The sequence below is a fragment of the Fonsecaea pedrosoi genome (genome assembly GCF_000835455.1).
Source record: "Fonsecaea pedrosoi CBS 271.37 unplaced genomic scaffold supercont1.6, whole genome shotgun sequence".
NCBI classification, from domain to species: Eukaryota; Fungi; Ascomycota; class Eurotiomycetes; order Chaetothyriales; family Herpotrichiellaceae; genus Fonsecaea; species Fonsecaea pedrosoi.
In genome coordinates, this window is record NW_013550610.1 from 2,448,362 (window position 1) to 2,467,159 (window position 18,798).

Here is an 18,798-nt window from a genome sequence, read left to right on the forward strand (position 1 = left end):
ATGGCGTCGTGGTCGTGGTCGTGGTTCCAGCTCCCACCAGAAATCCGCAACAGGGTATACGAGTTCGCGTATGGGACACTCGTCTTTAAACCGCTCCAGCGCCCCGACTCGACGACGCAGATGCGGATGCAGATGAACGAGTCGACTCCCTCTCCGGCATTCTCGTCCTTGGCGGTGTGCAGACAATGGAACACAGAGGTGACGCCCTACCTCCTCCCGAGAGCCACATTCGACTTTACAGGACACCCGGGAGATCCTCCTCCGCCACAGATGGTCTCTCCCAAGACGTACGAGGCCATGCGCCACGTCGTCATCCTGGAGAGCCACTGCTTCAACTCGGACTGGCTGGACCAAGTCTTTGCGAAGATGGCACAGGTGCAGACCATGACGATTCGGAAGATGGGCAGGACGAGGCCTGGAAATAACAACGACAGCGTCTTTGACGGACCGGGACTGACGCAGGAATTTCTCGACAAGGTCAAGCTCGACCCCATCAAGACGTTGTTGACGGGCTATCGTTTCGACCATCTCTATATCAAGGAGATGTTGAAGGCTGGAAGATGTGAGAGGAGAATCTTGCTGGAGGGGAGCTTGTGGCTGCGGCTGGCCGCTAACGCTGACAGTACCATTCACTCGGTACGGGGACCGGACCTATTTCATTTCTTTCCTATTTCTTCCTTTTGCTGTCCAAATCCCGCTTGCTTTGCTGAACTAACTGGTGTGTGGCGATAGAATTATACCATTGATCTGGAGTCATGGAAAGTGCGGATCGAGGGAGTCCTCGAAGGGGCCGTCACAATATCCGATATCCAGGCACAGGAACCTGCTCCGCCGGTCGGCCCAGTCTACTTCGAGGACGAAGAGGGAATGTTCGAGTACCTCTTCAGACAACATTGGGCATCCTCACGCCACAGCAAATCCTAGGTCAGCAGTACTCGTATTACGCATACAAACCTACCTGGTGGTCATCCGACGATGCAGATCCGACAGAATTGGTATTGGTCTTACCTCTCTCCCATCGTTCACTGTCAAATACCCAGTCCCAGAGAAGGGATGTGCATGTGATGACAGGCGTGCAATGTTTGGTGAGCAGATGTCTAACAGAGCCATGGGGACAGCGTGAGATATGATACCAAATAGAGGGAAAACAAGTCAAGCCGGGATGGCATTACTGCTGTTTACCACTCCCCTCGGCTCCCGGTTACATAACCTTCAGCAGTGAAAGCTGCCGTGAACACGGCTGGGATAATCATGTGACGATTTGGATATTCTTACCTCTTCGGTTTACGCTCTTACAGTCGGCGTAGGGCGAAACACCAAATATGAGGTCAAACGGGGAAACTTCTGACGCCGTTGAAGGCCTCATCGCCCCGCGAATAGGGCTCCTAATAGGAGGAGCGCATTGGATCAGGCAGTCAAAATAGGAGTGCGAAACCGTTCTTGGAGTCCGTGGACTCGACCAAAACATTTGTCACCGCAAGGTGTAAGTGGGCTGCTTAGCTCTGGACCATCTGCCCAGAATACCTGCATATGGTTTGAACATGTGAGAAGGCAAATTCACAAAGCCTATACCATAAACACACGTGTTCTGCCAGTTGCCGCGGGAGACTGCACAACAAAGGGGTGAGGATCTCCCAAAGTTTACAATCCAGGTGCGCATCGAATCGTCCGATGCCCCCTCACAACAGTGCGTGTATTCCATGTGGTTCGGACGACTCGTTGAAAACGTCTGCGCTACGATGATCTGCCCATTCTCTCGGTCAGAAGAAGGCTGTCTCCAGATTCTCATGGAAAGCGGAAATGTTTAAACCTTTAGTAACGGCCGAACGAATAGGTTGGCTGTCAAAAGAAATGCAAGAACTGGGCCCTGCTAGGAGCGGAAGAGTATGCGTTTGTCGGCGGAAATCGACTGGTTTAGCAATGTTGGCTCGAATGTCCCTTGGAAATAGATCCTCCCTCGAACAGCAGTCGACAGAGTCCAGACTACATCCCAACATTCGTCCAAACCGTTGAGGTGTTTGAAACATGCACCGGTCGAGCTCTGATCCTCAAATCTGGTGGCAAGAGTGCGCAAGACTGGCTGGATATTCCAAAGCGTTCAGGGGCACGGTAGGCATGCCACACTCGGCTGGTAATGACTACCTGATTGAGCCGGATGCTTTGGGCAACAACATTCAGTTGAGTTGTGCATGGCCTTGATTTTCTGTTAGCAACCACGCGAGTTGTAAAGGAGGGTGACAACCTTTTAAAGCAATATGTAGATCGCGATGATCAATGGGTCTTTATTGCTCGACTTTTGAGACAGATGTTCTTGTCCGCGGCGGCATGATTGTAGAGTTCCCTATATACTTTTTCCATACTTTTCGGGTAACTGTGCTGTGCCGTCCTCGCCCATACTGGGACTAGGACTTGTTATACTTTGTTCCAGAACTGTCGCTTCTCCCCTTTCGGCATTGGAGTGGGCAAGGCGTCAAAGTCACAGCACCAGATACGGGCAGACTGATTCGTTGCGGTCCAGATTGGGTATCTTGGAGCCTCTGTGGAAAGCACCCATCCCATCGCTCTTGGACTAGTTGTGCTCGGCATCCAGCCGAGATCATTCTTGATTCAGGAGACGGCCCGCTAAGTCACCTGGGAGCAGATGAAGGCTGGTTTCGTGGGGTTCGCAAGAAGCAATTCTGGATCGAAATCCACTTCCGCGGGGAAGAGAGGGAACAGTGGCCAAAATGTGTTCGGAGGGCTTGAAAAATTCGTACGAGCGAGTATCGAGGGCATTAGGAGGACGAGGAAGCACCACATCCCCTGGCAGGGGCGAGAAAACCCCTTTGGAGAACAACCCCCCTGGAATACGCATAGATCGGAGATGATGGTCGGGTGGCTCTGTGTAACTCGTAGGCTCTCGAATCCGTTCCTCATCCTCGGTAAGGACTGGGGTATCAATCTCTGATTGATTTATGGAGACGATGGATATGATCTGAGTGAGATGGCGATAGTGATAGTGGCTTCTGCTGGTGCTGATGATGATGATGATGACGACCACCAAGGTGCTGATCTCAAAGAACGGTCCCTGCCGTTCCCGTCGGGAAGGATGAATTTGCTGGCTGATCAAAGTGCTTGCAGGCTACAGTGGATGAGTAGCGGGCACCCGCTTAGGCGGTCAGTCTGGGACTGCAATAGTCGTTGATCAAAAATGGGCAGCCCTAAGGCCAGTGTACCGAGTAGTGGGTGCCTATTCCCACCCCCGGAATTTGCCTTTGGAACCTTCCCTGTTCCTCGAACAAGATCAGCGTAAAGGCCGTCGGCCTCTGCAAGGTACGCAACTGTATGTTCCACTTTGGCCGATCACACTCATTTATTACACAATCTAGTCACCACAGTCATATCGTCAGCTTACGAAACATGGTGCCAAACGTCGTTCTTTGTGTTTCAGCCTTTGATGACCAGGCATGCCAGATGCCTAGATGCGATGCGAGCCTCTTTGAGCAAAAATACACGAACCTCCGACAGACAGTGTCAGGTTAGAGGCGACATGTGGCAGACTTTCAGCGCAGACAAGAGATGGAAATCTAGATCCAGCCGAAGATGGAAGGTTCACTGGTTCAGGAGGACAATTGTGTAACTCAAAGTCAGCCAGCCATTCGATAAGTCAACAGGCAGTGAAAGCCACCAGGCTTGTGGCCGCTCAGCAGTGCCCACCTCGACACACCACAACCTCCGCTCATCAAAGTTCGACAGGGCATCTGAGCGGAAGAGCGGAGACCTGCTCGTCACCTTCTCCAGCCTAGGAGAATTGCTGCATCACCTTTTCAGAGCATGAGAAAGAGACGTTGTCCACTGACTCCAGAAACCTGCGCACACTCGCATCGAGAGTGTCACTCCCAGGGGTTGCTCCAACCCTCTCGCATCGTGGTCTCCGAGAGCGACCCTCTGCACCTCGGATCGCCCGATCATACCTCGTATTCGAGCACTGAATGACGCGAAGAACAATGACCAAGCCCCGCGGTTCATCCAATTTTGTACGCACCTTACCTGCTTGGGTAGACTTAGCCCAAGTGTGCCTGATCAGCTTCGACTTGGCCTCTTGGGGTCTCATGATCACGCCAAATTGTCAAAAGTGGGCTGAAATTTGGGACCGTCTGCACGCGCAGCCGAAGACTAATTGCCGACCACCTGGTTGGGATGTCCCCAGTGAGCCAGGTACGTAGGTGATTGCCAGACAAGGCATGAGCCCTTGACGTACAACTTCGGGAAACTACTTGACAAGCCATCAAATTTGGACTGGAACACCCCTGTGATCTCTGTGATTGCAAGACTCAGCGATGCAATTGCAAAAAGGAACACCCGGCAACACGTGGTACCCTGGCCTGGCTAGCGAAGTGGCCTGGACGTTCTTGGGTCTCGTTCTCGTGTCGAAACCCATATTTGAAAGTTGCCCTTGCAACCGTACCTGGCGCCAAACCCAATGCGAGATGCAAGGGGCTCGAAACTCTCTGCTTGCATCACGACATTCAGCTGAGCCAGTCAGCCAACCAACAAAGTTCCAAACTTCCCGGCCCACGTCGCTGGAGGTAAGGCTTGTCCTTTTGCAACCATCCATTACGGCAAGGAGAAATGGGCCCTTCAACCTTCTCAACTTAGCTGGGTGGTGCCACCTTGACCAGACACAGCCTGCAATGGCGTTCTCTAGGACCTTGGTTGCAGAGTTTGTTGGCGTGGTTCGAGATCCCTTGGCCGCTTACATTGGCTCTTACCGCGATGTAGCCGTGCATTTCCAGAATGAGTAGTCTCAAAGATCCTAGTGTCCGGTTGCTGCATTGACATGGGGTTTCTGGCTAGTAAAGTCATCGACATGGGTCCGGGACGGTGCGGGATACATAAAGAGACTGGGCGTCCTAGCCGCACCATATCTTCCTCTCACAAGAAACTGACTGCCCTTCAGCATTAAGTGCTACAACATTGGCTGGACAGGACAAGACATCGACAGACAACGTCGAGTCCAAGGCAGGCAACACTCCATCCCGACGATATGCAGACTGTTCCCATTATAAGGGAGCCTACTCCCCGAGCAACCTCTTCGCCGACTCGCTCTCGGTCAAAGTCGCCCACACAGAAAAGATATTCCCATCTTCTCTACTTGTCAGAGGCAGAGCGACAGCTCTATGTCTCTAAGATGGAAAAGTCCTCAGCTTCATCTCTTCGCTCTTCCAACTCTGTCCGGTCAAATCGCACCGCCTCATCTTCGGCAGGGTCACAAACCTCGGTATCGACAGGTGATATACCAAAGCTGAGCATGCCTGTACCTCGATATGTGGACGACCATTATCCCTTGATCGTCACCATCCACCTGGACAACATTCCTGCTTCGGTGCCAAAGGATCATCCAGCCTTCTGGTGTGCACGTCAAATGGCCCAGATCCACAACACCATCATCCGTGCTCTGAATGCAGCGTGGAACCAGGCAGTCTTGGTTCAACCTGATAGCCAAGAAGCCGCTGATTTCCTTCTCTTCAACCAAATGCTCTTCAACACCTTGAATCACCATCATCATGTCGAGGACGACTATATGTTCCCAGCAATTGAAAAATTGTTGGGCCAACCCGGCGCAATGGAAGATAACACCAAGGGCCATAATTCATTTGCCGAGGGACTCACAATCTTCCAGAAATATGTTTTCATCACAAAGCCAGCCGAGTACAACGGATCCACCCTTCGTCACATCATTGAGTCATTTGCGCCCAATCTCATCCAGCATCTGCATGATGAGATTCCCACCCTTGCAAGCCTTCACACTGTGGATGGCAAGGAGCTGACGAAGATCTGGAAGCATGCGGAGCATATGGCAACCAAGGACAACAGCTTGTACACCGACGCCCCCTGGACACTGGGGTGCCAGGACAAGTCTTTCACTATCGACGGAGAGAAGTGTGGCTTCCCCGACGTACGTTGGGTCATCGAGGCCGTGATCAGGAATTGGCATGCCAAGAAGCATGCAGGAGCTTGGAAATTCTGCCCCAGTGATCTGTCTGGCAAACGGCGTCTGCTGCCCACGTCCTAAGTGGCAAGCGCTGGTTATTCTTTTCTTTTGTTTGACATGATTTGATGACCATTATGTCCCTGGGAGGGAAGATCTCCTTGTATATGTCTAGCGTTCAAGCATTGTCCTGTTTTCAGCGGGGATGGGCCTTGAGGCGGGAGAATAACATTGTATTCTTTTATCTTGGGAAAAATTGTACCATATTCTAGTATCCATTCTCCCTATACCGAACCGTTACTGGTCTTCAAAAGCTCGGGAAATAAATCCAGAAGTTGCGAGAGATCGCTAATTTGATACTTGCTCGCCTTTTCTGGTGGATCGGGCACGCCCGGCTCGACTAGATGGACGGTATTGGTCCATCCACGCTCGTATGCTGCTCGGCAATTCAGATAAGAGTCGTCCACGTAATAAATGGGGGTCTCTGGTGTTGCGCCAGCTTCCCGCTCTGCCTTGGTGAACATCTCCGGAAGTGGCTTGGGAACGAGTGGTTGTTGAGAATAATCGCAGTATGTGATTCCCTCGAAAAGATCGTCGATCCCCAGTAACTTCACGACACGTGTGCCGTGGGTAATATGCGCATTCGTAAAGAGCCACAGTTTGACTTTTGACTTATCGAAGGACTCCAGCATCGCTCTTGTTTCAGGATGCGGCGACAGGAGCTCATCTAGAGGTAATGCGTCATCGACTTCTCGATTGAAATCTAGGGGATCGATCTTATGGAAGCGCGACAGGCCCTCGATAGCCAAGCCGTAGTCTTTGTAGTACTTGTGGTGTAAGTACGTCGCCTCCTCGGCAGACATGTCGAGATGTGTCACAAAGTACTTGTTGATCAGGAGTGCCATATGGTCATGAACTTTTCTGGACTTTGGATAGAGGCAATTGTCGATGTCGAAGAAGAAAATAGCCCGCTTATCGGCCGTTGCGGTTGCGGTTGCGGTTTCATTTTGGACTGAGCCCATGGCTGTGTTTGCAAGGAGATCTATGATACCAATACAGTGCTATGGCGAGGCGTCAAGACAATAAGAAATCCATAAACCCCAAAGAATGCAGTGTCGTAACAGAATGGAGTAGTTAGAATCGGCCACCGAAGCTCTGATATACGCATGGATGAAATCTATGACTCCTCCGCACAAGTTGTTGATTCACGAGCGGCGTTTGGCGGCGAGTTGGAAACTGAGGTCACGTGAACTTTCCACGTGACTCTACACGTGATATAATGCTTGGCGATGGCTGGGTTGCGGTCCTCAAAAAAAACTGGGGGAGAGATGCACGAAATCATCTCCTTTTCTTCCGCAGTCTCATCACTCTCTCAAGAGGTGATCCCGCTACCTTGTTAGGGCTTCGTTTGTTCCTTGTTGACACGTTTTCCAGCATCGCCTTCTCCCTCTCAGTTGTTGCTCCTTTGATCCTTGCTATGTGTCAGTCCAGGTAGAATTCATCTGTCAGCTCTGCGCAGCTCAGACGCGCGCACACCCCTTAGGCATGTCCGCTTCCGCTGGCCTTCTACTGAACGGCGTTCTGCCCACCTCTCTGCAACCCGTCAATGAGGCTTTGGAATATGAGAAGATACTGAGGATTCGCGACGAGGTATTTTCTGGAAGTCATCCTAGATTGACAGTGCCAGCCCATGCCCTCCGAGTGCCTGCTTCTCAGACCCCATCGACCCTTTCTCAGAACCAATTGAATGTACCTCCTCCGTTTCCTCCAAGCGCATCTCCCAACCATCTTGGGGCTGCTGCTCAGGCCAAGCGTGAAGATGATATCACCCAAGCTCAAACAAAACCAAACGGTGTTTCCGTCGCGACTGCCACTCAACCTACCAGTAATGTTTCTGAATTTGACCCTGTCCTTTTGACAAAGTCAGATGATCTAGTTCGGGCCGAGACACAGCTGAAGCGACAACGACTTGAGCGAGCATTGAGAGAACAATTTGAACATAGAAAAGCAGATGCCCGCAAGAAACCTGCACCCGCCGAGGCGAAACCAGACTTTGACCTACCCGCCATTTTTGCCAGAGTGACTGGTGCTGTCAGGTCCCCGTCTTCCAAGGAAGATGCCGATGCTACAGACTCGTTCGACGAAGATGCCTACTATTCTAGCAAAGCACCCGATTCGACGCCCGAGAGACCTCCCAGCGACTCTGTTGAGGACGCTGATGAAGAGCAGGCAGATGAGCCCTCGGGCCCGCGCGTCGTTAGCGCCGTCATGGGCGCGCCGCTGTACGCCGATGCTGCTGATGGCATCTCTGCCGAAGCTGCGCCGCCTGCGCCTGCTACCGTCCAACCTCCAAAGCCTGTTGCGACCATCGATACTTCGGCGATGGGCATTGATGAGGATGAAGAGGAAGGAGAGTATTCGCCCCCAGAAGCCATGGTGCAATACCCCACTCCCAAGGTCACTCAAGCACAGGAAATGCAGGACAGTAGAGATCCACGCGGTCGCCCCCTGCGCAGATACTCGGAACTGGAAGACGGTGGGGTCAGGCCTGGTTCGCCCTCGGAAGCCAACATGCGGATAGTAAGGAACCATATCACCTCTCCCATTTGCCCTCAACCGTCTCATGTCTCGCCTCTGGCTATAACTAAGGATTCTCCCCTACTACAGAATGCACGTCCGCGCCGGAAACAATGGATTGGCAGACCAGGATCTCCCCCAAGTCCTGATGATAACCAAGCATTGCCCCCTAAGAAGAAGAGAAAGCTCGAGGCTCGGGAGGCTCGCAATGCACGCAAGGCCCGAAAAAATGGCTTGACTTCTCCCGATGTCAAGGAGGAGGACGTGTCCCCACCACCCTTCCACGACGTCCAGCCACTTGGTTCGGGCAGATTCCGATCTAGCGGAGCGGATAGGCCCATTGTCATTGATGACGAACCAGTTCAAGAGGGGCGTTATATACCCGCTCCTGAACGGTATGTGGAATCTCCCTCGCGACCACTTCCACGCCGGGTTGAACAATTGATGCCTTTGAGTGAGCCTCGCCCGTTGTCCAGGTCCATTGTGAGACCAGCTAGAGACGACCAGGACTTGCGTCGCGTGGCAAGTATGCAGAGTCTGCGAGCTGAACCACCGCGAGAATACGTCGACCAATACTACGAGACGCCTACGCGCACACGTGCAATGTCTTATGCTCGAGTGGAAAGCCCTGCCTTGATGGAACCAGGCCGCCCTCTTCGCGAGGTTGCAGTCGATTATGATCAGCCTCCTCCGGAGGTGAGAGTGGTACGCACACCGGCACCTGTCTATCGGGATGTCTACGACGATCGTGACGGCACTTATCACCGTTACACCGTCGAGCCTATGGCGCCACCACCACCTCCCGTCGAAAGAATTTTCATCGACCAGTACGGCAGGAAATTCCGCATTGAGGAGCGTCCCTCCGTTGTCCCTCGAGCAATGTCAGTTCGTGGTGCCGAAGCGGAGCCGCGGTATGAAGAATATCCACGACAAGCCCGTGCAGGCTCAGTTTTCGTCGAGGCAGCACCGGACAGAGCGTATGCCACCGAGATGGCTCCACCACCAGTCTCATATCATCGTCTCGCCGAGCAACCTGTAATGTCCGCTGTGCCTGGGTCCGCTCCTCGAGAATACATTGAGTCGGCTCCACCAAGACGAAGCTCCAGTGTCCAGGTGATGGATCGCCCAGCACGACAAGCCGTTTACGCTGATGAGCGGACCGAGTACCGTGAGCCCATTCGAATGGGAAGCGTGCGGCCACCGCCGGCACTACGGTACGAAGAACCCCAACCGATGGGACTCGTGACACGTGGACAGAGCATGCGTCCTGTCGGTCGCGAAGGAAGTGTCTTTGTGGATGATAGACGGCCGGTCCTACCGGAATATGTTCCTGTAGACCAACCTCGATACCGACCAATGGAGCCAGAGAGGAGGTATGTCAATAGCGAAGACAGGGAGAGACTCACGATGGATGGATCAATGGATGGCAGACACCGAGTAATGGAGAGGTACTGAAATTGCAATGGGGACGGAGATGAGATTCGGGGACTTCCTTGTCTTTCTGCGTGGAGACTTGTGTTGATAATAATCAGAATTGCTGGTGGAGAGCGAGCCACGTATGTGTGTGTTTTATCTGTACAAGTACCTCGTACCTATGGATGGCGTGTATAAAATTTCGCAGAAGCTCAAAATGCGGTTGTGGCTGTCGATGAAGCAGCCGATAATATGAAGCAAGACGAGCTGGAGAACCACTTTCAAACATCAACATGATGATTCTGAAACCAAGCCATGTCAGCCTCCAAAGTGTTGTCTCTTCTCTCTGGTGCCATTGTGCGATTGTTTCACCTTGTCTTGTTCCCACGCGAGTTCGAGTTCTTCTGTAGAGAACGCAGGCTGAGGCTTGCGATTGGCCACACACGAACCAACTAGCCGCCCACCTCATCTTCCTTCACACTTGGACCCCTGCGAATAGCAACTCGTCTACGGAGGACGCCTTTGTCAACACTCAATGCGCTATGCCATGGTCTGGGCGCTTGCTGAACTCTGGAGCCTCTCGGATAATTGCTGACATGGCGCGACCCTCTCTGCTGGCATCCTCTCATCCAACCAACTTGATTCCAATGCCACGACTCCAGGCTTCATCTCGCCGCAAGGCCTCCTTTCCACCTGCCCTCTACCACAGGACAAGCGCCCATGAAGAAATGTGATTGAAGGGCTCCCTGCCACTCTCCACCCGCTCCGCTGCAATGGACAAGGTAGGGAGGACAAGACGGAGGGAGAAAAAGTGAGCTCGTGTTAGCGGGAACTGCGGTTCCCCCACAGCAGCATGCCATGGTCGAAAGCTTCGTTTCATGGCCTTCAAAGATCCCTCTTCCTCTGGCCAGCCATCTCGACCTCTTTTCTTCTCCAAGGAAGAGTGGTAGGTTGTCGGGCTGCAGCTGCAGCTTTGGAAGCATCACGCCTTCCTTGTTTTCGTCCTCTTCTGTCCTTGACCTTTGGTTCCTGGTCTCTATCCATCACTGATGCTGGCATCGTCGACATCTCCGTCAATGGTCAAGCCCTAATCGTGCAACGGGTCGCTTGCAACACCGTGTGTTGAGACGTCGTCTCCGTCTTCGCCAATATGAAGTCCAAGGTCGCGCCGGAGGACTCGCTGGAGCCAACATGCCATTTCGAGCTGTTCGATTGTTTCTTTGCGAGAAACGATGAGAAAGAGTTGGAGAAGCAGCCACTTCCCTCTGGTTTGTGGTTCTCTCCCAGCACGAGCATGAGAGGGATTTATTGACGTATCTATAGGTGTGGAGCGAGAAATGCGCATCATGTACCAACAACCTCACCTGGTTCCACCCATGAAGCTCACCTTGTTTGACGGACTGCCTCCAACTCCTACACCACCGCTCCCTTCACAGTTATCGCAATGGGTTTCTCATGGCAAAGCTTCCCTCAGATCGAGCCTGTCATTGCGAAGACAGGCTGCGAAACCCATCATCTCTGGTCCTCAGCCACCACTGCCTGTGGCACAGCAGCTTCCCTTCCGACGGGCGGCTCACGAGTTTCGTCCACTGGAGCTCAGCATCTACATGCCCAATAATCGACTATCAGACCTTCCAGCTTTCGATAGGCTCAGTTTCACCGACGGCGGCGATATCAAAGCCCCTCCTCGAGCATTGGTGCGGACAAAGTCAGAAGAGTTTCTTCCACACAAGGTTTCTCTCCTGCCTACTCCTGCGAAACCTGCCTCGATGATTGAACAACGCCGCATGTCCCATATACGGCCCGATACATCGTCGACTGTCATATCGATGTCGCGGCCCCCTTCGGAGTACGACGCTCTCCACTCTCACCCCGTGTCGTGGTCATCTTTCCCTGGCCTACCTCCACAGATCCACTTTCCTGGTGTTCGCTCCGAAGCATCTGTGGCCATCCTGACGCCGATGCAAGAGGAGTTTAGCCCTCCTGCGACCTCGGTCGCCATTGGTGACACTGTGCTCGACTTTCCGCGAGACCTTGAAGCTCCAGCAGCGCAAGGTGACCGTATTCCTCCCGAAGCGCCTGCACCTCCCCCGATTGTACCTTCAGCACCCGCCAGAAACTTCTCCAAACCGACCGACATGAACTCGCCTTCGGGTTACTTCCATCCCAATTATCAAACACAGAAACGTATCTCTCAGTGGCTCGCACACCGCAGTCATTCTTCCTCAATCAGTACCACTAAATCATCTTCGACGTCGTCATCATTCGCGGAGCATCGCCGCAAGCGGACTCAATTCTATCAACTCTCTGCACCAGCGGCAGCACCACCCAAACCATTGAGCCTGTGGCCACGCCAGCATCACAGGACAATGACTGAGTCCACTGTCGCCAGCACCATTGACACTGACATCCTTTCCTATGGTGACCAAAGTCAGACAGACGCAACGAGTGTCACCACCATGACAGCCGGGGAATGGCAAGGTCGAAGTGGCCCGGTAAGGAGTGTCTCCAAGGGAGGCGGGACATTAAGACCCATTGTCAGTGGTGTCCCTGATGTGCCGCCATGCTATGCCGATCTCATCAAGGATGCCGACGAAATCATCATCAAAGAAATTGGCGGGCCCCTGCGAAGTCCAGGTGTGGGGGTTGCTTTCTGAGGTGAATGCGGTTGCCGCAGTTCTCTTTTGTTTGACTGCTTTCTTCTATGAGGACATCATCTTTCACCGCTCCCGCACTCGCACCTCAATCGGCTCCGGCAAAGCCAGAGAAAGGGTGTCTTTTGATGCCAAAAGTTGGAGGATTCGTTCGTTTTTGTTGGTGGCTCAGGCATTTGGACCTTCGAGACTCTCGTTGACTTATTTTGAGATACCCAGTCGGTTTGGTTCATTTCGACATTTGGAGCGGGAATCTGGCAGAAAATAGACGCGGGGTGATAGGTTCGTCAACAAGGACGACCAGGATGTGAATCGCGACCACTACCTACTAATGATGCCTTTGTCGGTGGACGGAGGTGCGCGAGTTGACCGGCTCTTGAAGGGCTGAGAAACTGACAGGGTGTGAGTGGTAGATGCGAGATTGTATATACCTTTCTAGAACAAAAATCCTATACGATTAATTGGCATTTGGTGGGCAGAGTTGTATGCGATGTGATCTCTCTGTTCGGACAGGTAGTTACGTGTAAGCTCTTGTCATACGTGGCTCTTGATGACGACTGTGTCTGTCACAATTGATCTTGACTGGCCCTAATAGGAGGAGGAGCAGGAGGAAGAGGAAGAAGACAGGTACGTTACATTTCGGAGACGGACAGATACATATTGTAGGATAGATTAGGTCCAATACCTTTCCTGACTCCCTAACCCCCTGACTCCCCGATGCTCTGTAACGTGTATCTGTTCGTCCCTCTGCCTGTCTATCTGTCGATCTGTCGGTCTATCTGGTCTGGACTAGTCTAGACTAGGTGTGAGAGTCGTGAGAGTTGTGTTGAGAGACAGAGCTGTGCGGGTCGTGCGGGTCGAGCGAGTTGTGCCGAGCGTGAAAGATCCCCGTTGCCTGCCCTTCCTCTTCCTCTTCCCTAGAAAATACAAAAAAGTAGACAAGATATATATTTCTGGGTGGAATGGCCAGTAGAGTGGGAGTGGGATGGAGTAGGGTAGGGTAGGGTAGGGTAGGGTAGGTAGATGGATTGATGGGTAGAAGAGCATCTCCTCTTCTCTCTCTCTCTCTCTTGGGCTGCTTTGCCCCACTCGAGTGTGCCTGTTTTGAGTGCCTCGTGCCTGCCTCTTGCGTCTCGAGTGCCATCACCAAGCAAGACGCACGACCTGTTTTGAGTGAGTGCGAGAAAATACGAGGTACGAGGAGGTACAAATACCACTACTGTGTGAGTACCTATGTACCTACCCACCTACCCACCTACCCACACATGTACCCGTACTTGTACTCGTACCCGTACTCGTACTCGTCGCGGGCTGAACTTGTAGCAGTCAAGTATGTAGGTAGCCAATCATATACATCGGCTTCATGTATTTCAGCCAATCAAAATCAGCGGGTCCTGGGGGGACATTTCCCAAATAGGAAATCAATGGAAATCTTAAGGAAACAGGGAAGAGGGAAGAGGAATAGTTATGCTTGATGCTTGATGCTTGATGCTGAATTTGATCTTCCTCTTCTTATTAGTCATAATTCAAATTAACTAATCAACCATCCTCCATCCGTCCGCTCGAATCACAGTATAAATAATATGTCCCATCTACCTCTTCACCCCAGGACCGCGACGCCTACTCTGACTCTGGCTCTGACACCGCGTCTGTCTCTGTCGCTCCGCGCTTGACTAATACCTGGATTGATTCCTCCTTTCCCCACTTCTTCGCCAAATCCAGCGCTGTGCGGCCATTTACATTTGTCGCACTCATGTCTGCGCCATATTCAATCAACAGCTCCACGATATTCGCACGGTCATCCACCAACGCACACTGCAGTGCGGTGCTGGGCCTTTCTCTTTCGTAATGTTTGGTAAGCAACAAATAATCCGTCCACGCGTTGACATCCGCACCGTGTGTGAGCAACAACTGAACCATTTGAACGAATCTTCCCGCACAGGCCGCCTGCAGAGCAGTGCCATTTTCTCCAGCTGGAGCGTTGACATCCGCCCCCTGTTCGAGCAATAGCTGTACAGTCTCAACCCGATCGTGTCTAGAGGCTTCCTGTAGAGCAGTACCGACCCAATTTCCACCCGGAGCGTTAATATCGGCCCCTTTATCAAGGAGTAGTCGAATAATTTCAAGATGCCCGTATGCTGAGGCTGCCTGTAGAGCAGTACCGACCTTATTTCCACCCGTAGCGTTGATATCGGCTCCCCTATCAAGGAGGAGTCGAACAATTCCGAGAAAACCCTTTGCTGAGGCTAAATATAGAGCTGTGTACTCTTCGTCCCAGCCTCTAGCCATCCGAGCATTGACGTTAGCACCGTGGGTAAGCAGCAGCTGCACGATTTTGACACCATGTAATGTGGACGGGTCTAGTCGGGCCACGGCCGCCAGCAGGACACTACCATGTATGGTGGCAGCATTCACATCGGCCCCGTGATCGATAAGCAGCTGGCAGATACTCAGATGTAGTTCAGCTACGCCACATTCCAATGGCGTGCCATAATCTTCATTCCATCGGTTGGCATCTGCTCCGGATTCAAGCAGAATCTGAGCAATCTCATAGTGACCGCACTTCACAGCAGCATGAAGTGCACTACTATACCCTGGAATTTGCTGGTTGACATCAGCTCCGCTCTCGATCAGGCGGCAGGTGGCGTGCTCGACACCTAGCAGCGACGAGTAGAACAGCGGGAAGTACGCTACCGACCGATAATATCCGGAAAAGCCTAAGCCCATAGATCCTCGAGGATCATACATGTGGAGCCATCTCCAAAAGCAACGAGGAGAAGTTTCGCCGAGGAACCGGTATGCGCTGTTCGAAATTTTCTAAAGTCTGCCGTTTACCTTTTCAACCTCGCAGACATGTTCGTGCCAGAACTCCGCTGCGTATTTGGTCACTGGCCTTGCGTCGGCATCTTCGCCTCGGCCTCCGTCTGTATGGTCTCCGACACCTTTGGCAATATCCTCGTCTGCATCCTTATTTGATTGTGAAAGCTGGTCCAACTGAAGGAGAACCGAAATGGAGCATTCGCCAATATAGTTGTGAGCCTCGGTGGCAGAAACAGAGAAGTAGGCCGATCGCCCAGATGTCAAGTATCCAAGGACGGAGAAATGGGCGAACCTGACCACTTCAATCTCCAGATAAACCCTCCGGGTAAAGTGTTTCTCCGTTTGCATCACCGTTTGTTTCTCCGTCGACAGTGTAACGAGACTGCGACAAATGCGCAAAACTTCTGAGAGGTTGCATAATTCGTCCAGGTCACTCGGGTCATCTCCAGGTCTCAGAACCGCAGCGTCTGCGACCTCCTCCAGTGTCAAAGTGCGTTTCGAGTATACAAGCCACTGAAGAATGGATCGAGCATCGTCCTTGTTTGTTCTTGGAATTGCGTTCAGTATCCGCTCATATGTCTCGTCGAGAGTCTCCGGTAACTCGGTCAGTGCTTGCCTAATGGAGCTGACTTTTGTGCACCCCCCCAGCATGTCAAGCTGGCAGACAACCCAACGAAACCTGCTGAGAATTAGTCGGAGCATTTTTCGGGATGCGGAAATCATGGAACTCGAACGAACATTCCCTTAGCCCCCTCTGTGAGCCTCGTCTCTATGCTAGCTCTGATATTGATCTTGTCCCGCCATCTGCGAAGTGGAATTCCTCCAGAGAGGATTGTATGTACCTTTGGATGTCACTGTCGACCGCAGAGCCCTGGATGGGGAGACCCCCATTTGCGAGATTCCCTAGAGCCGCATCGATATCCCACTCTTTTCGGCTTGTTGTCAGGATGTGGAGGTTCTGGAAACGACCATCGACCATTAGGGTGATCCATTTGAGCAATTGTTTCCTTTGTGCGTTTTTTGTATTCTCTGGAAATTCGTCGAGCGCGTCCAGTATGATATATACATCTTTGGCCAGGTGATCAACGACAGCGTCCAGGGTAGACGTTAGCTCCTCATGGGTAGGGTTTGATCCGGTCCCGTGGTGTTGAGTGTATATTGCTTGGGTTGGATCCGGCAGTGTGGGCTCGTTGGCACAGAGTTGTCTGAGCAGCGACCGGAGTAGAGCGGACATGAACAGATCCTCCTTGTGAGAATCATTTGGGAAATCCTGAAAGTTGAAGTAAAAGTAGGCTAACTTTCCAGCTGTGCCGTCAGAACACAATTCTTTAACAGCCTCGATGATCGTTGAGCTGTTGATTCAAGTTAGCAGAGGATGTAAAATCCCATAAAGTCTTCGACAAGGCGTGTGTACCAGAGAACTGTTTTGCCACAACCAGCTAGATGACCCTAAAATAAGCCCTGCAGTCCAGTCAAAGAAGGAGGGCATTGGGCTAGATGCTTACGAATTCCGTGCAGCCATACCAAGCCCGGCGTTTTGATCCAGCCGCTGAAATCGTCTGACTCCAGAAACCAGAGACCAGTCTCTGGCTCTCTCTGAGCCATAGCCCGGTTATGATTCGATGATGGATTAGTTGAGCCGCCGATCCATTCCAGCAATGTCTCTCGTTCATCGGCTAAGAACATTAGCTTCTCCCAAGCTCATATTGAAACGAAGAAGGAATGTATATCCATCTGACGCCGATGAAGTTGGCTCATCTGACTGTCGTGCAAACCCCCTTTTCTGTCAAGATCGGTCTGAATCTTCTTGACAAGCTCCACGATTTCCGTGACGTTTTTCGATGTGTTTAGCTGCGTTTCACGATTTACCAGAACCTCATCCAGGGTTTTAGAGAGGACATTACTAAGGCAACGATGGCCCTTTACATTAGCCCACTACAGTTCCATTATGGGTTCGAGTTGGAGACTTACCATCCTTCTATTGTCATCGAGAATTGGAATATCTGGATGCAGCGCCGGATTGTGGCGATAGTATCCATCTTCCCATCACGTTGGAGAGCCCAGATTAACTTTCGGTAATATTTCTTCTCCGGGCTTTCTTTCGGGAGCTTCTGTACAATTGTTGAAAGCGAATTGAGTGTCGCGTGGCAGGTTTGGATCGAAGTAAATAAGGCTGAAGTGTCTTTGAACCGTGGGGATGGTCGGTTCTCGCCATTGAGGAATTGGTCAAGCTGCTTCAGTACTTCGCAGAGTGAACAAAGCTCTTGTCTGAGCTCGAGTGATTCTTGCTCAGCCTTCTTGACCGATCTTATGTACTTGGAGAGGATCTCGGTGACGTCGATGGTAAGGCTGAGCAGACCTGCAACGCTGGCTGTTAAACTTAGCGAGTCCATGGTCTCATTTAATTCGCAGATGAGGAAGAAACATGGACATCACTGGAAGCGCTTCAAGTGCACAGAATTCAAATTTTGGTTATCTGGAAAGTGAGGTCAGCGAAGAATGAAAGAAGAGAGCTGAAAACCATCGAAACCTCTTTTTGCGACAACGGGCGGCTCGAGTCGGCGCTTGCTTTGCCAATCAGCCGCAGCCACGTTGGGGCGCAAGGCAACACGAAGTGGTAGGTCCTTCGCGAATGAATGAAGGTGGAAGAATCAGGTTGCCAGGGGCCTGACTGGATTCGCAAAGTGCCGCCAGCTCTTTCCCCAATGTACCGAGTACACGAGGTATTCATCATTGCTAGTCTCAATATGCATCAACATCAAAGGGAGGATGGCCTTTTAGCTCGTGGCATAAATAAAGAGGGATAATAATCACCTCTAAATATTTGAGATGGGCAAAAAGACTGTTTGGCAGTCAAGCAAAAGCGGCTCGAGATCACGTGCTACAGGAATGCCTGGGCTCGTCGATGTTTCGTCACGTGGCCGATTAAAGCAGCCTTGCCCCCTTTCCTGATTGAAATGCTAAGGAATAAAGCACAGTTCCAGGTACCTATATATACATCGTATAGAGGTATATGGTATATAGCATTAACAGACTGGCGTCCTTGTAATATGATAAAAAGTCGCCCGAGTCTCCTCTGTCCTTCCTCTCTCACACGTCTACCTATAGTTCCTCCATACCTCCAATATTGGTGTGCCACACGCCCCCATTATCGCGTGACGCCAATAGCACCCACCCTATGCCATTTCTTTTACCCCAGGAAAGTTTTTGCCAGTATCGTCATCATCTCATCCCAAGATACAACAAATGCACATTAGCACAAAAGACCCGTTGTATCCAAGTGTTTTGTTCCTAGCCCTAGCTTCGATCTAGGGCGATGTCGTTGATGGCCAAATTCTTCTATGAAATCCTCGCCTCACCAAA

At 51.8% G+C, this 18,798-nt stretch overlaps 7 protein-coding genes across 7 annotated transcripts; 4 read left to right on the forward strand and 3 right to left on the reverse strand.

The window, feature by feature from the left end:
• Positions 1-924, forward strand: Z517_09722 (uncharacterized protein; the record flags this gene model as incomplete). Its single annotated transcript, XM_013425630.1, has 2 exons — positions 1-636; positions 733-924. The coding sequence occupies 2 exons, from the start codon at positions 1-3 to the stop codon at positions 922-924; spliced, it is 828 nt and encodes a 275-aa protein (XP_013281084.1).
• Positions 925-5,170: 4,246 nt separating this feature from the next.
• Z517_09723 (uncharacterized protein) lies at positions 5,171-6,055 on the forward strand (the record flags this gene model as incomplete). The annotated part of the gene is made up of 1 exon (XM_013425631.1): positions 5,171-6,055. The coding sequence occupies one exon, from the start codon at positions 5,171-5,173 to the stop codon at positions 6,053-6,055; it is 885 nt and encodes a 294-aa protein (XP_013281085.1).
• Positions 6,056-6,255: 200 nt separating this feature from the next.
• On the reverse strand, positions 6,256-6,993 carry Z517_09724 (pyrimidine 5'-nucleotidase; the record flags this gene model as incomplete). Its single annotated transcript, XM_013425632.1, has 1 exon — positions 6,256-6,993. One exon carries the CDS (start codon positions 6,991-6,993, stop codon positions 6,256-6,258), a length of 738 nt encoding a protein of 245 aa, XP_013281086.1.
• Positions 6,994-7,516: 523 nt separating this feature from the next.
• Z517_09725 (uncharacterized protein) lies at positions 7,517-10,003 on the forward strand (the record flags this gene model as incomplete). The annotated part of the gene is made up of 1 exon (XM_013425633.1): positions 7,517-10,003. One exon carries the CDS (start codon positions 7,517-7,519, stop codon positions 10,001-10,003), a length of 2,487 nt encoding a protein of 828 aa, XP_013281087.1.
• Positions 10,004-11,111: 1,108 nt separating this feature from the next.
• On the forward strand, positions 11,112-12,618 carry Z517_09726 (uncharacterized protein; the record flags this gene model as incomplete). Its single annotated transcript, XM_013425634.1, has 2 exons — positions 11,112-11,229; positions 11,285-12,618. 2 exons carry the CDS (start codon positions 11,112-11,114, stop codon positions 12,616-12,618), a joined length of 1,452 nt encoding a protein of 483 aa, XP_013281088.1.
• A 1,617-nt stretch (positions 12,619-14,235) lies between these two features.
• Z517_09727 (uncharacterized protein) lies at positions 14,236-15,363 on the reverse strand (the record flags this gene model as incomplete). Its single annotated transcript, XM_013425635.1, has 1 exon — positions 14,236-15,363. One exon carries the CDS (start codon positions 15,361-15,363, stop codon positions 14,236-14,238), a length of 1,128 nt encoding a protein of 375 aa, XP_013281089.1.
• Positions 15,364-15,432: 69 nt separating this feature from the next.
• On the reverse strand, positions 15,433-17,828 carry Z517_09728 (uncharacterized protein; the record flags this gene model as incomplete). The annotated part of the gene is made up of 6 exons (XM_013425636.1): positions 15,433-16,114; positions 16,278-16,787; positions 16,850-16,874; positions 16,941-17,111; positions 17,175-17,338; positions 17,407-17,828. The coding sequence occupies 6 exons, from the start codon at positions 17,826-17,828 to the stop codon at positions 15,433-15,435; spliced, it is 1,974 nt and encodes a 657-aa protein (XP_013281090.1).
• Positions 17,829-18,798: the final 970 nt, after the last annotated feature.